The 14,754-nt window shown below is 42.7% G+C and overlaps 1 protein-coding gene across 3 annotated transcripts in view; it reads left to right on the forward strand.

The window, feature by feature from the left end:
- The window catches only part of POLA2 (DNA polymerase alpha 2, accessory subunit), a 35,516-nt gene extending 20,980 nt beyond the window's left edge, over nt 1-14,536 (forward strand). For all 3 annotated transcript variants that reach the window (XM_069739717.1, XM_069739718.1, XM_069739720.1), the window contains exons 12-19: nt 6,353-6,477; nt 6,564-6,602; nt 7,188-7,261; nt 7,652-7,760; nt 8,785-8,891; nt 10,511-10,570; nt 10,811-10,937; nt 14,034-14,536. In XM_069739717.1, the coding sequence (XP_069595818.1) occupies nt 6,353-6,477; nt 6,564-6,602; nt 7,188-7,261; nt 7,652-7,760; nt 8,785-8,891; nt 10,511-10,570; nt 10,811-10,937; nt 14,034-14,183 (791 nt within the window). In that variant the 3' untranslated portion in view covers nt 14,184-14,536. The remainder of the gene's footprint in view (nt 1-6,352; nt 6,478-6,563; nt 6,603-7,187; nt 7,262-7,651; nt 7,761-8,784; nt 8,892-10,510; nt 10,571-10,810; nt 10,938-14,033) is intronic.
- The last annotated feature ends 218 nt before the right edge of the window (nt 14,537-14,754 follow it).

Here is a 14,754-nt window from a genome sequence, read left to right on the forward strand (position 1 = left end):
CTGGCCCACTAGTTAACCCCTTCAGTGAACACCGTAAGAAAAAAAAAAAAAAAAAACGAGCCAAAAAACAACGCTTTATTATCATAACGCTGAACAAAAAGTGGAATAACACGCGATCAAAAAGACGGATATAAATAACCATGGTACCTCTGAAAACGTCATCTTGTCCCGCAAAAAACGAGCCGCCATATAGCATCATAACCAAAAAAATAAAAAAGTTATAGTCCTCAGAATAAAGCGATGCCAAAATAATTATTTTTTCTATAAAATAACTTATCGTATAAAAGCGCCAAAACATAAAAAAAAGATATAAATGAGGTGTCGCTGTAATCGTACTGACCCGAAGAATAAAACTGCTTCATCAATTTTACCAAAAGCGGAACGGTATAAACGCCTCCCCCAAAAGAAATTCATGAATAGCTGGTTTTTGGTCATTCTGCCTCACAAAAAATCGGAATAAAAAGCGATCAAAAACTGTCACGTGTCCGAAAATGTAACCGATAAAAACGTCAACTCGTCCCGCAAAAAACAAGACCTCACATGACTCTGTGGACCAAAATATGGAAAAATTATAGGTCTCAAAATGTGGAGACGCAAAAACTTTTTTGCTATAAAAAGCGTCTTTTAGTGTGTGACGGCTGCCAATCATAAAAATCCGATATAAAAAACGCTATAAAAGTAAATCAAACCCCCCCCTTTATCACCCCCTTAGTTAGGCTAGGTTCACATTGCGTTAATGGGTTAACGCTAACAGACAGCGTTGCACGGCGAAAATGTCACAATTAACGCCGTGCAACGGGTCCGTTAGCACAACCATTGACAGCAATGTGATTTTCGGGTGTAGCGCATCGCTAGAGCGTGCCATTTTCGGCTCGCGCTAGCAAGGTGCCGTTCTTTTGTGGCGCGCCTCAGACGCTGCTTGCAGCGTCCGCGGCGCGCCCGAGGTCCGATCCCCGATCTTCCAGAGCGGGGACGTTAACGCGACCACTAAACACGACACCTAAAAAGACATTGCGTTAGCGCAATCCGCTAGCGCTAAACGGATTTCCCTAACGCAATGTGAACCTAGCCTTAGGGAAAAATAATAAAATTAAAAAAAAATGTATTTATTTCCATTTTCCCGTTAGGGTTAGGGCTAGGGCTAGGGTTAGGGTTTGGATTACATTTGCGGTTGGGAATAGGGTTGGGATTAGGGTTAGGGGTGTGTCTGGGTTAGGTGTGTGGTTAGGGTTACCGTTGGGATTAGGGTTAGGGGTGTGTTTGGATTAGGGTTTCCGTTATAATTGGGGGGTTTCCACTGTTTAGGCACATCAGGGGCTCTCCAAACGCGACATGGCGTCCGATCTCAATTCCAGCCAATTCTGCATTGAAAAAGTAAAACAGTGCTCCTTCACTTCCGAGCTCTCCCGTGCGCCCAAACAGGGGTTTACCCCAACATATGGGGTATCATCGTACTCGAGACAAATTGGACAACAACTTTTTGGGTCCAAGTTCTCTTGTTATCCTTGGGAAAATAAAAATTTGGGGGGCTAAAAATCATTTTTGTGGGGAAAAAAAAGAATTTTTATTTTCACGGCTCTGCGTTATAAACTGTAGTGAAACACTTAGGGGTTCAAAGTTCTCACAACACATCTAGATAAGTTCCTTGGGAGGGCTAGTTTCTAATATGGGGTCACTTGTGGGGGGTTTCTACTGTTTGGGTACATCAGGGGCTCTGCAAATGCAACGTGACTCCTGCAGACCAATCCATCTAAGTCTGCATTCCAAATGGCGCTCCTTCCCTTCCGAGCTCTGCCATGCGCCCAAACAGTGGTTCCCCCCCACATATTGGGTATCAGCGTACTCAGGACAAATTGGACAAAACTTTTGGGGTCCAATTTATTCTGTTACCCTTGTGAAAATACAAAACTGGGGGCTAAAAAATAATTTTTGCGAAAAAAAAAAAAAAAATTATTTTAACGGCTCTGCGTTATAAACTGTAGTGAAACACTTGGGGGTTCAAAGCTCTCAAAACACATCTAGATAAGTTCCTTAGGGGTCTAGTTTCCAAAATGGTGTCACTTGTGGGGGGTTTTAATGTTTAGGCACATCAGGGGCTCTCCAAACCAACATGGCGTCCCATCTTAATTCCAGTCAATTTTGCATTGAAAAGTCAAATGGCGCTCCTTCCCTTCCGAGCTCTGCCATGCGCCCAAACAGTGGTTTACCCCCACATATGGGGTATCGTCGCACTCAGGACAAATTGCACAACAACTTTTGTGGTCTAATTTCTTCTCTTACCCTTGGGAAAATAAAAAATTGGTGGCGAAAAGATCATTTTTGTGAAAAAATATGATTTTTTATTTTTACGGCTCTGCATTATAAACTTCTGTGAAGCACTTGTTGGGTCAAAGTGCTCACCACACCTCTAGATAAGTTCCTTAGGGTGTCTACTTTCCAAAATGGTGTCACTTGTGGGGGGTTTCAATGTTTAGGCACATGAGGGGCTCTCCAAACGCAACATGGCGTCCCATCTCAATTCCTGTCAATTTTGCATTGAAAAGTCAAATGGCACTCCTTCCCTTCCGAGCTCTGCCATGCGCCCAAACAGTGGTTTACCCCCACATATGGGGTATCAGCATACTCAGTACAGATTGTACAACAATGTTTGGCATCCATTTTATCCTGTTACCCTTGGTAAAATAAAACAAATTGGAGCTGAAATAAATTTTGTGTGAAAAAGTTAAATATTCATTTTTATTTAAACATTCCAAAAATTCCTGTGACACCCCTGAAGGGTTAATAAACTTCTTGAATGTGGTTTTGAGCACCTTGAGGGGTGCAGTTTTTGGAATGGTGTCACACTTGGGTATTTTCTATCATATAGACCCCTCAAAATGACATCAAATGAGATGTGGTCCCTAAAAAAAAATGGTGTTGTAAAAATGAGAAATTGCTGGTCAACTTTTAACCCTTATAACTCCCTAACAAAAAAAAATTTTGGTTCCAAAATTGTGCTGATGTAAAGTAGACATGTGGGAAATGTTACTTATTAAGTATTTTGCGTGACATATCTCTGTGATTTAAGGGCATAAAAATTTAAAGTTGGAAAATTGCGAAATTTTCTAAATTTTCGCCAAATTTCCGTTTTTTTCACAAATAAACGCAAGTTATATCGAATAAATGTTACCACTAAAATGAAGTACAATATGTCACGAGAAAACATTGTCAGAATCGCCAAGATCCGTTGAAGCGTTCCAGAGTTATAACCTCATAAAGGGACAGTGGTCAGAATTGTAAAAATTGGCCCGGTCATTAACGTGCAAACCACCCTCGGGGCTTAAGGGGTTAAAAAAAAATATTTTAATTATTTTTTTTTTGGGACCATCTCACATTTGAAGTGAGTTTGAGGGATGAATATAACAGAAAATACCCAAAAGTGACACCATTCTAAAAACTGCACCCCTCAAGGTGCACAAAACCACATTCAAGAAGTTTGAATTTTATTAACCCTTCAGATGCTTCACGAGAACTAAAGCAATGTGGAAGGAAGAAATTAACATTTTCCCTTTTTTTTTCACACAAAATTTACTTTGGAACCTAATTTTTTTTATTTTCACAATGGTATGAGGAGAAATTGCATAACAAATTTTGTGGTCCATTTTCTCCTGAGTACAACTATACCCTGTATGTGGGGGTAAACCACTGTTTGGGCGCATGGCAGGGCTCAGAAGGAAGGGAGCACCGTTTGACTTTTTGAATGCAAAATTGGCTGGAATCAATGGTGGCGCCATGTCTCGTTTGGAGACCCCCTGATGTACCTAAACAGTGGAAAAACCTCAATTCTGACTCAATTCTAACACCATTCAAATGTAACCCCAACCCCCAAAATTAACCCTAATGGAAATAAAATAAAATGTACTGTATTTTTGCGTAGATAAAGGGGGGGGTTTGGTTTACTTTTTTTTTTTTTTTATTATTATCATCACTGTGATAGGGACTATCACAGTAATCAAAATGAATCAATAGGAGAAATCTCCTGGTGCTGTCCGGCAGATCTTCGCCATTTTCTTCCCGGAAGAGGACTCTGAGGGCTTGGGGGGATGCAGGAGGTACCGGGGAGGCTTGTGGGACCCCATTTCTCTCTCCTCTAATGTGCTGGATCATATCAGAGGAGAGAGAAATAAATAGAAAACTTGACTTTTTTTTTTTTTTTCGTTGACCCAAATTATGTTCTCTGGGGTCTCGGCTACCCCAGGTAGTTGAGACCCCTGAAAATTTCTGACGCTGGGGGGTGCTATAACCTTATTTCTCAGCACTGCTGAGGAATAAGTACCCTTACCTGCCGCCATTAAGTCGTGTTGGCGGTTGTTAAGGGGTTAAGGATTGCTGCAGTGTGTGGATTCCTCCCTAGCACCGTTGCTTCTACGGGACGATACCGCTGTGATACAGAGTGCACGGAGCAGAGACTTCGGCAGTGGGAGACCTACGGCCCAATGCTGAGGCTCAGCCTCTGTGTGCCTCATTGTATGCGGCACTGTTAAGTTTTCTTCTGTGCACATTTGGTAGTTACTGAAGAGAAAAAAAAATGGCAGAAAATTATTTTTTTTTTTTCTGAAAAAAAAAAAAGTGACAGGAAGCGGAGGTTTTTAGTAAACAGACCCTTACATATATAAGACATTGTGTTTCCAGAAGCCACAATCTTGTACATCAGCCAGACAGAATATGATCAACACTCAAGACAGAAGAGACTCATTAGAAGGGAAAAAGCTTTTTGTACAAATGTGCACGAATACCAAAAATAAAGCCAGGTGGTGTAGAGATGGGGAGAGGGGACCTAAACATGTTAGGGATCATTAGAGGACTTGGCACCAACATTTTCATGTTGAACTGGACACACAATGAAAGTGTGGCTGCAGAGCGGAATAAAAGGTGTTTATGTGTGTGTTTGTTTTTTTTTATTTTTTTTTTATTTTTTTTTGTATTTTGCCTCTGTTTCAGACACATTGGCAAGGAAAGTATTTAGCAGTTAACACCCATTTGGCTCCACTAACCTTATCAGATAGTAACTCCTACAGGGAGAAGTTTACTCCCTACCCCCCATCCCCAGTGAAAACTATCTGATAACACCTACTTGGAGGCAACTAAAGTTAATTCATTGAGTGCCGATTCGTAGGAACACTCATTTCTGGATTATCAGCCGGTCACACACAGTGAATGAGCAAAACGCTTGTTCGTCATGTCATGAATTTTAAAATTTTCTTATTTAAAAAAAAAAAATAAATTTCTCGACAGCACGTTGTCTTGGGTAAAAACGAGTCGTGCTGCAGAGAAAAATCGTATCGGTGTTCTGTGTGCATGGAAGTGCTGTCAGCCTGTGCGAACATTCTATTTGTGTTTATCGAAGATGGGCGGCCGCGGGAGGATGGGCGGCCGCGGGAGGATGGGCGGCCGCGGGAGGATGGGCGGCCACGGGAGGATGGGCGGCCGCAGCTTGTCTTCCTCTTCCTTTTGAGAACACATGCGCACTCATCAGAGCTAAGCATGCATGTGTAGGGGGTCTGCCTGTGCTGGGGGAATGATCATGTATCTTGGGGTCTATATTGCATCAGTAGGTGAAGACCTGACAAGTATGACGAGCACAAACAAAGGTTATAGAGGCAGCTGCAGGCGGCCACCAGTTTCCTGGTAATTGTCCGGCTCTGTCCTGCCGGCCGCTGCTTGTGCCTGCGAGTCAAACACCTGCGCCATTGAATTTCTCTAGGATCCCTACAAGATGCAGCTTGCGAGTGACGTCGGCTTGCAGTTCTGGCAGCAGGATAATATTGATGTCCTTTCATATGTAGTCCCGCACTCGGGAGGAAGTTTTCGGACAGTCTGCTTTTTAACCCTTTAAGACAAATACTTCCCGTTTTCTGTACAATTTATTCCACCTACCCTATGGGGACAGTTTTGTTTTTTTGTTTATTTTATTTTCATGTTTTTTTTTTCCTGACCGAAATAATTTTTTTTTTTTTTTTATTATAGTGTGAATGATCCCTAAAAGTAATTGGCTGTGCACCAAACTAAGATGTCGTGAGTGTGGTCTACATAGTCATGGTTTTTGCCCTCCTATAATCCAGCCTGATTTGTCACTTGTGCGAGTCACATTATAAATAATGGATGGCGGCATTAATACATGAAGGTCTTATTTATATCACATACATAATTTTTTTTTTTTTTTTAAGTTAAATACTAAGTTTCTAGTAAGTTTATTTGTCACAGTGTACTCGGCAATAGCTTCTTTTCGAGCGTGACCCCCAGATATTGGCGGACCCCCACCATCCCTTTAACAATAATCTTCTGTATAATCTTCCCATTTCCTTCTGTGCAGACTGCGCCCAGCAGATGATAATTGCAGCCTGTGGACCGTTCACCACATCGGACACCATCACTTATGATGCCCTAAAGGATCTGGTGGATGTTATTAATAGAGACCGTCCAGATGTCTGCATTCTGGTGAGATCCGAGGACGGGCGACGAAGCCGGAGATTAAATATACCCCCCCATATGACTGACATATTGCATGTTTTCTGTCTTTGCAGCTCGGACCCTTTTTGGATTCAAAACATCAACAGGTTGAGGTAAAATCTTCACTATCCTACACATACTTAATGGATCCATCACAGGCTGCTGTAGTGGCCGGCATCAGAATAGAAAACGGCGCTGTCCATGTCACAAAATCATTGATAAAGTGATTGCCTGCAGCAGTTAGGTGACAAGAGCATGCCCTTTACCACTGCAGCCGTTCACAGGCTTTAGCTATTCTGTGATATCCGGACAGGGCAGTCATGGCTTCCGAAGCTGACGACTGTAGCAGCCTGCGATGGATCCAGAGAGGTGACTAGAGGCCATTTACTATCGGACGGCCCATACCTAAAAAGAAAAAAATGTAATGAAGAATAACGTGTCCAATTCCCGGGCGCTGAACAGATTTTTGCATCAATAACATACAGTAAAATGTAGTTTTTAGACTGGCTGCAAGTCGCTGCTGAAAATAACTGCCCAGATGAGCCTTCATTACCTTGGAGAACCCATCATGGAGCAGTTTAGCGCTAATAACTGGAGCAGCCGGGACTTGTCGTCATCTTTGGGGTTCTGCACAGACTGGAAACATGGCGGTAGACTATACACACTGAACCATTTTTACTTGTTTTTCTCATTGTCAGAACTTGCAGCTGACGGTGACGTTCGAAGAAGTGTTTAAATCTTGCCTGAAAATGATCATCGAAGGCACAAGGCAGTAAGTGAGGCTGCAAATTGGGTTCTCTGTATGAGAAGAAGTCACAGGGAACCTGCCAACGTGGTTCATGGTGCCCAAACCGCTGGCATCATCGCTCAGATCCTGGCTGCACCATTGCAGCCAGGTATATTATTCGGAAATAGATCTGTGCGCCAGAGTCCAGACTAGTCTGGCTCCGCTGCAGGTGAGATAATGGGTTTCTTGCAAAGTGAAGACACCTGACAATCATCTCTAGCCTCACTTTGAAAAGCTGGCCGGAGCGGTGCCAGATCTGTGCGCTATATTTTCACCACAGACCACACAGACTGTAAGAATCATCAGTAACTATCTTCTCATTTGTGGCCGTAATTAATAATTTTCTGTTAATTTCTGCTTCCCGTATTTCTTCAGATCTGGATCCCATTTGGTGTTTGTCCCCTCCGTCAGAGATGTTCACCACGATCCTGTCTATCCCCAGCCTCCGTTTAGCTGCTATGATGCGGCCAAGGAAGATAAGCCGGTAACCCCTATTCGATTGCATTCACAAGTTTCAACAAAAAAAAAAAAAAAAGTGCCAAACTACATACCTTTTTATTTTTAGAGTAAAAAAAAAAATTGTAATTTTATATTGTTAGAGAAGGGAAGATGTTAAGGTCTTCAATCCCACTAAATATCACAGTTGGGGCGCATTCAGACTGCCGTATAAACCAGGCTGAGATCGGAACAGTGACGAACTGGCCGGCGGCTCTACCGACCCGAGCGTGACGGCTGCATAGATATATATACATATATCAAGCTGTCACACTCAGGTGGGGAGAACCGCCGGCCAGTCCGTGCACTGCGGCCTGATCTCGGTACGATTTTTACAGCCCTCTGAATGCGCCCGGTGACATTTAGTTTGAGTGGTTTCTACCAAACGGCGACACAGAATAAAATTTCTCCCATTGTACATCAAGACCTATAACTCCTCTGATGAAAAAGATTACATTTCAGAAGCCGTAATTTTTTTTAATAGAGGAGCAAACATCACCTCCCTCCCCCCCACCCCCCCCCCAAAAAAAAAAAAAAAGTTATAAATATACGTTTTCAGCTATGGTCATTAAGGGCTTAGACCACTCATTTAACCCACTAGGGTTTTCGACCACAAATGTATTTAGTTATTTTTTTTTTTGGAGCCATCAAGTGTAATATTCAAGCCTAGACTCCCAATATAATGTGACGTGTCTTGTCGCTAATTCTGACTAATTCTGAACACGTTCTGGCACTTGCTGCTGTCGCGGTCTCTGCAGCCGTTTCTTACGGAAGTGTGTGATTTAGAGATGAGAATAGAGAAACCACGAAGTGAGAAGCACAAGTCATGTTGTCTGAAAAGGATGTTGTATCTGTGTCATATCGCCTGTATAATACTAACCTCAGGAGGCCAGGAACGATGCAGAGGGGCTTCCTCTGGTTACACTTGTGCTCATCTTTAGATTTTACACTAATTGCAAATATCAAAGTTTTTCTTTTCTTTTATTAATCAATTTTTTTTTTTTTCTTCCCAGAGAGTGCACTTTGTGGCAGACCCTTGTACCTTATCTGTCAATGGTGTAGCCGTGGGATTTACATCCACAGACTTACTGTTTCACATGGGTGCGGAGGAGATCAGCAGGTACTAGCTCAGCCGATCATTTCACCCGACTATCTCCCCAGATTTGAAATACTTGTTGTCTACAGAAGTACATGCGGGATAGTAGGAAGACTGACACCTATGGCGCCGCTTATTTCTGGTAAATTGTGGTTCTGCATGGGCGTCTGGTCGAAAAAGTTTAGGGGATGGAACTCATCAAAGGCTTTAGAATTTAATAGGCTTTGCACGTTTAATGAAACATTTTACAACATTTTGTATTTTCCTTTGACATTGACCCTTTTTTGGGGGGCAGAGGGGGTGCAGCATGGAGGGGTTGTGGTTGATCACAGCAGACAGATGTAATATATTTACACCATGAATTGTGGTGGAATTGTCCGATAGCCTGAAAAAAGGCACCTGTGTACTTCAGCCAGGCTCGTGATCAAGCCTATGGGGAGTGAATGATACTATATGGAGGCCTATGGGGAGTGAATGATACTATATGGAGGCCTATGGGGAGTGAATGATACTGTATGGCGGACTATGGGGGGTGCATTATACTAGGTGGAGGGATAGGGGGAGTGCAAAAAGAAGGCAAAAAAAAGAATGTTCCAGCTTCTGGTAAAATTTTCAGAGGAATCTTTATTCCATCAAAAAAAATGTGGTTAACAGGAGCAAGCGATGCCTTTCTAACACGGTGGTTGTTTATCAAGCTTGATAAAGAACAGTGTTTAAAACGCGTCGCTTGTTCCTGTCCACCATATTTTTTTAAAGTTTTTTTGATGGAATAAAGATCATTCTGAAAATGTTACCAGAAGCTGGAACATTTTTTTTTTTTCTTTTCTTTTTTTTTTTTCCAATTGCTGCACATGAGTGATCAGCTCATGGTTCCATGCATGCTGGACTTCTATAAACTTTAACGGTGAGCTGGCATTATCCTTTTTGTGTTTTTGGCTATGGGGAGTGTATTATACTATATGGAAGCCTATGGGGAGTGCATTATATTATGTGGAGGACTATGGGGGGGTGCATTATATAGTATGGAGGACTATGGGGTGCAGTATACTATTTTGAGGACTATGTGAGGTACACTATACTTTATGGAGAGCTATGTGGGGGCAATTATACTGTATCCAAGCAATTATACAGTGTGAAGGTTTGTTGGGGGCCATTATACAGTGTAGTGAGGAGGGCTGCGTGAGGGTCACAGTTTGGGGATCATAGTGTGTTGGAGTCGCCATACTTTTCCAGGGAGTGGAGTAGGGCCATCATACTGTGCATGTAGAGTAAAGTGGTGAATTCACTGTGGGGTATAATAGTCTGTGGGTCACTTTTCTTGGCATTCTACTTTATGGGTGCAATGAAAGGGGAATCTCAATCTACGGCTTTAGTGGGAGGAAAATTACTTTGTAAGGACTGCAAAGTTGTGAGAAATGCTAATTATGGTAATTGTTGTTTTTTGGGTGGAGGGGGGGGGGGGGGGGAATTAAAGGTTTTGCTATGGGGCCACATGATTTCTATGTACGCCCCTGGCTAGAGGGGCCTTTTATCCCACTGTATGGAGATGGTGTCTGTCTGTAGGTTTATGATTTCTAAAAACCAAAGAACATGCGTAGTATTTATTGTATAAGTCGAATATTTTAATTTCTCTCTAATTGCAGTGGTACTGGAGCGCCAGACAGATTTAGCCGAATTCTCAAGCATATCCTGACTCAGCGGAGGTGAGTGAATAGCTGGAAAAGCAATTTGACCAGATCTAGTAGACTGAATAGCTAGATGTGAACCTTAGGGGCGCTCCGCCATATCCGCTGCCCCTTTGTTTTTGTTTTTCTCCTTTTTTTATGTAGAAATTTGCATTTAATAAGTAATCAAAGCGCCACCATGCAGCTAGCGAAGCGGATACTGTCTGGCTGCAGTGTGGATCGCAGGCTCCCTTATTACTGCCAGTGTTTGTTTTTCAGCTTCTATCCTTTGTACCCACCACATGAGGAGATCAATATCGACTATGAAGCGCACTATAACTATGGCATAATGCCCATCACTCCGGACGTCTTCATTGTACCGTCAGAACTCCGCTTTTTCATCAAGGTTAGTTGATGCACATAAGGTTTACATTCTTATATGTTTAGCTGAATCTCCGCTGCATTTGTGCACTTGGAGCCAGACTGCGTCCATCTGTAAAAAGGAAAGGTGCCGGAGCCGCCTGCTATTCACAGGCACACGTCTGACTCCTAAAGTGGTCCAAAGAAGTGCAAATTTATTTATGTTCCACGTGTACCTGAGGTCTGAAAGGAAAATGGCCCATGGGCTAACATTGGCCCATGTCTGAAAATCCTCTCCTAAGGCCAGATCTTCATGGTTTGTTTTTTGTATACGAAAAGACTAACCCTTTCCATCAATATGCCTGACTCCATTTTTGGCTGTCTTTGGTTCTGATGCTTTCTTGTAATCATTGAAATTAGATGGCACATGGACGGTATCCATTGCTTTCCTTTATGTGGACCCATTTACTCGATTTATGGGGGTTTGATACGCACATCAGACATGATAATGCTCCTGTACCAAAATGGGTGCATGTTCCATCCGTGAAAAGAAAAAATATGATAGGACACATTAACATGTTTGATTTTTGGGTATCTATTCTGACTCCCATTTAAAGGGTTAATCCAGGTTAGAAACCCCCTTTCATCTACCTAATTAGTGTAATGAAGCTCAGACCCCTACTGTGTATTTCAGCCCTGACTGTGGAGGACCCCTCCTGGCCTGCATCACACAGACAGCCCATTGTTTGGAATGGAGGCTGTGAAATGCTGATCAGCGGGGGTCCGGGGAGGGAGACACTGTGTTCTAAACACAGCAGACAGGTCTTCTGTTGTTAGGGATTATCCAAAGCAAGGAACCACTTTGGGTATAATGGGTGGTCACACTTCTCCATTTTTGTACATGCATTTAGATCTGTAATCTTATTTCTGAAGGTCTCAGAATATAATCTGAAGACAATTGTTTCCAAACCCTAGAAAGCCCCCAATACATTTAGATGGCTATCAGACAAACCTTGGTTCAGCCAAACATTCAGCCGGCAACTACCTTTCTCATTCATAGAAGCGCTCCTGTGTTCTCTGAGAAAGTCGCTCCAAGACATGACTAGCGGAGGCGACTTGCTTCATAAAGGCTCGGCGGTCCGAAATCAGACATGCGGGCGCCTTCACTGCCCCCAACAATCCATTGTCTGGGGCTCCCATATTCATTAGACGATCTGCTGAACAAGTTGTTGTTAGCGGGCATGGCCGACATTAGTCTGTGTATGGGGGGGCTTAAGCTCCATTCACACATCTGTTCCACAGGACTGGCGCATAGCAAATGTGGTGTCAATATTCAAAAAGGGCTCTAAAAGTGAACCTGGAAATTATAGGCCAGTAAGTCTAACCTCTATTGTTGGTAAAATATTTGAAGGGTTTCTGAGGGATGTTATTCTGGATTATCTCAATGAGAATAACTGTTTAACTCCATATCAGCATGGGTTTATGAGAAATCGCTCCTGTCAAACCAATCTAATCAGTTTTTATGAAGAGGTAAGCTATAGGCTGGACCACGGTGAGTCATTGGACGTGGTATATCTCGATTTTTCCAAAGCGTTTGATACCGTGCCGCACAAGAGGTTGGTACACAAAATGAGAATGCTTGGTCTGGGGGAAAATGTGTGTAAATGGGTTAGTAACTGGCTTAGTGATAGAAAGCAGAGGGTGGTTATAAATGGTATAGTCTCTAACTGGGTCGCTGTGACCAGTGGGGTACCGCAGGGGTCAGTATTGGGACCTGTTCTCTTCAACATATTCATTAATGATCTGGTAGAAGGTTTACACAGTAAAATATCGATATTTGCAGATGATACAAAACTATGTAAAGCAGTTAATACAAGAGAAGATAGTATTCTGCTACAGATGGATCTGGATAAGTTGGAAACTTGGGCTGAAAGGTGGCAGATGAGGTTTAACAATGATAAATGTAAGGTTATACACATGGGAAGAGGGAATCAATATCACCATTACACACTGAACGGGAAACCACTGGGTAAATCTGACAGGGAGAAGGACTTGGGGATCCTAGTTAATGATAAACTTACCTGGAGCAGCCAGTGCCAGGCAGCAGCTGCCAAGGCAAACAGGATCATGGGGTGCATTAAAAGAGGTCTGGATACACATGATGAGAGCATTATACTGCCTCTGTACAAATCCCTAGTTAGACCGCACATGGAGTACTGTGTCCAGTTTTGGGCACCGGTGCTCAGGAAGGATATAATGGAACTAGAGAGAGTACAAAGGAGGGCAACAAAATTAATAAAGGGGATGGGAGAACTACAATACCCAGATAGATTAGCGAAATTAGGATTATTTAGTCTAGAAAAAAGACTGAGAGGCGATCTAATAACCACGTATAAATATATAAGGGGACAATACAAATATCTCGCTGAGGATCTGTTTATACCAAGGAAGGTGACGGGCACAAGGGGGCATTCTTTGCGTCTGGAGGAGAGAAGGTTTTTCCACCAACATAGAAGAGGATTCTTTACTGTTAGGGCAGTGAGAATCTGGAATTGCTTGCCTGAGGAGGTGGTGATGGCGAACTCAGTCGAGGGGTTCAAGAGAGGCCTGGATGTCTTCCTGGAGCAGAACAATATTGTATCATACAATTAGGTTCTGTAGAAGGACGTAGATCTGGGGATTTATTATGATGGAATATAGGCTGAACTGGATGGACAAATGTCTTTTTTTGGCCTTGCTAACTGTTACTATGTTACATATAGTGTTGAACGCTACTTTGGGGTTTCCGTCAGAATTCTCTGATGCGAACCCCGAAGGCGCCATCCAATGAATGCAGCTGACAGTCACTGTGTGCACAGTATGGTCTTCGTCCTGACAGTTGTACGGTTGTGGGTGTTATCACTTTCTATGGGTGTAAAATTCCTCAGGACAGGTAATGTCTGATTTCTGGGGGTCCCACTAATCACTTTTTGAGGACTTTTTAAGGTCTTACTTAAGACTTTAAAAGAAAAAAAAAAAACAGAAAAATAATTCCGTACATAAAACACTCTGTGTTTTAGATAAAGCCCAATCGCTGCTGCCTGTAGAATTTCTTAAATTTTACTACATAATTTTCTTTTAATATTTTCTGAATCCTCCATAGGATATCTCCGGTTGCATTTGCATAAATCCAGGCCGTCTAACAAAAGGAATGGTTGGAGGAACCTACACCCGCTTTTTGGTCAAGAGGGAGACCGCTGCCACAGAGGAACGGAAATCGCCGTGCATATCCGCTCAAGTTGTTAAAATTTAACGTCAGATACTTTTACAATACTTGATCACAATGGACGGAGCTGGACGAATAATACCAGGAATAAAACGTGCGCCGCCAAAAGAGAAGCATCGGAGTGAGTGACGCTGTGTCTGGTGACCGTGTCTTCATAGGTCCTGGTAAGACACGGGACAACCTGCATGCCATCTTCTAGTGCTGGATGGCACGGACAGGAGCGAGCCACGATGACTGGCGCGAGGGAAAAGAAGAGCAACTAGGAAAATGGCGGCTGCAATCTGATCGTAGCTTTGGCCTCCCTTTTTGCATTAGTTTTGATAAATCTCCTGTTTTGTTTTGTCGGGGTGTCTTATATTAAAACGTCTTGAAGAAAAGTGGTCACAGCGCCGAGAAATCGTCTTTCGTTTTCTATAGGGCATTAGGCCATCTTGGACGTTTATGGTGAATCTTCAGCATGCGCCATAATTGTCTTATAGATGGAGGGGACGTCCAAGCAGCATAAACCCGACAGATGAAAATCTCATCAGTGTAGGTATGGCAGAGATGGGATTTCCCCCTAAGACTTTCTAAAAGGCGTTATCCATGAAAAAATATA

The sequence above is a fragment of the Ranitomeya imitator genome, chromosome 9 (assembly GCF_032444005.1).
Source record: "Ranitomeya imitator isolate aRanImi1 chromosome 9, aRanImi1.pri, whole genome shotgun sequence".
Lineage (NCBI taxonomy): Eukaryota > Metazoa > Chordata > Amphibia > Anura > Dendrobatidae > Ranitomeya > Ranitomeya imitator.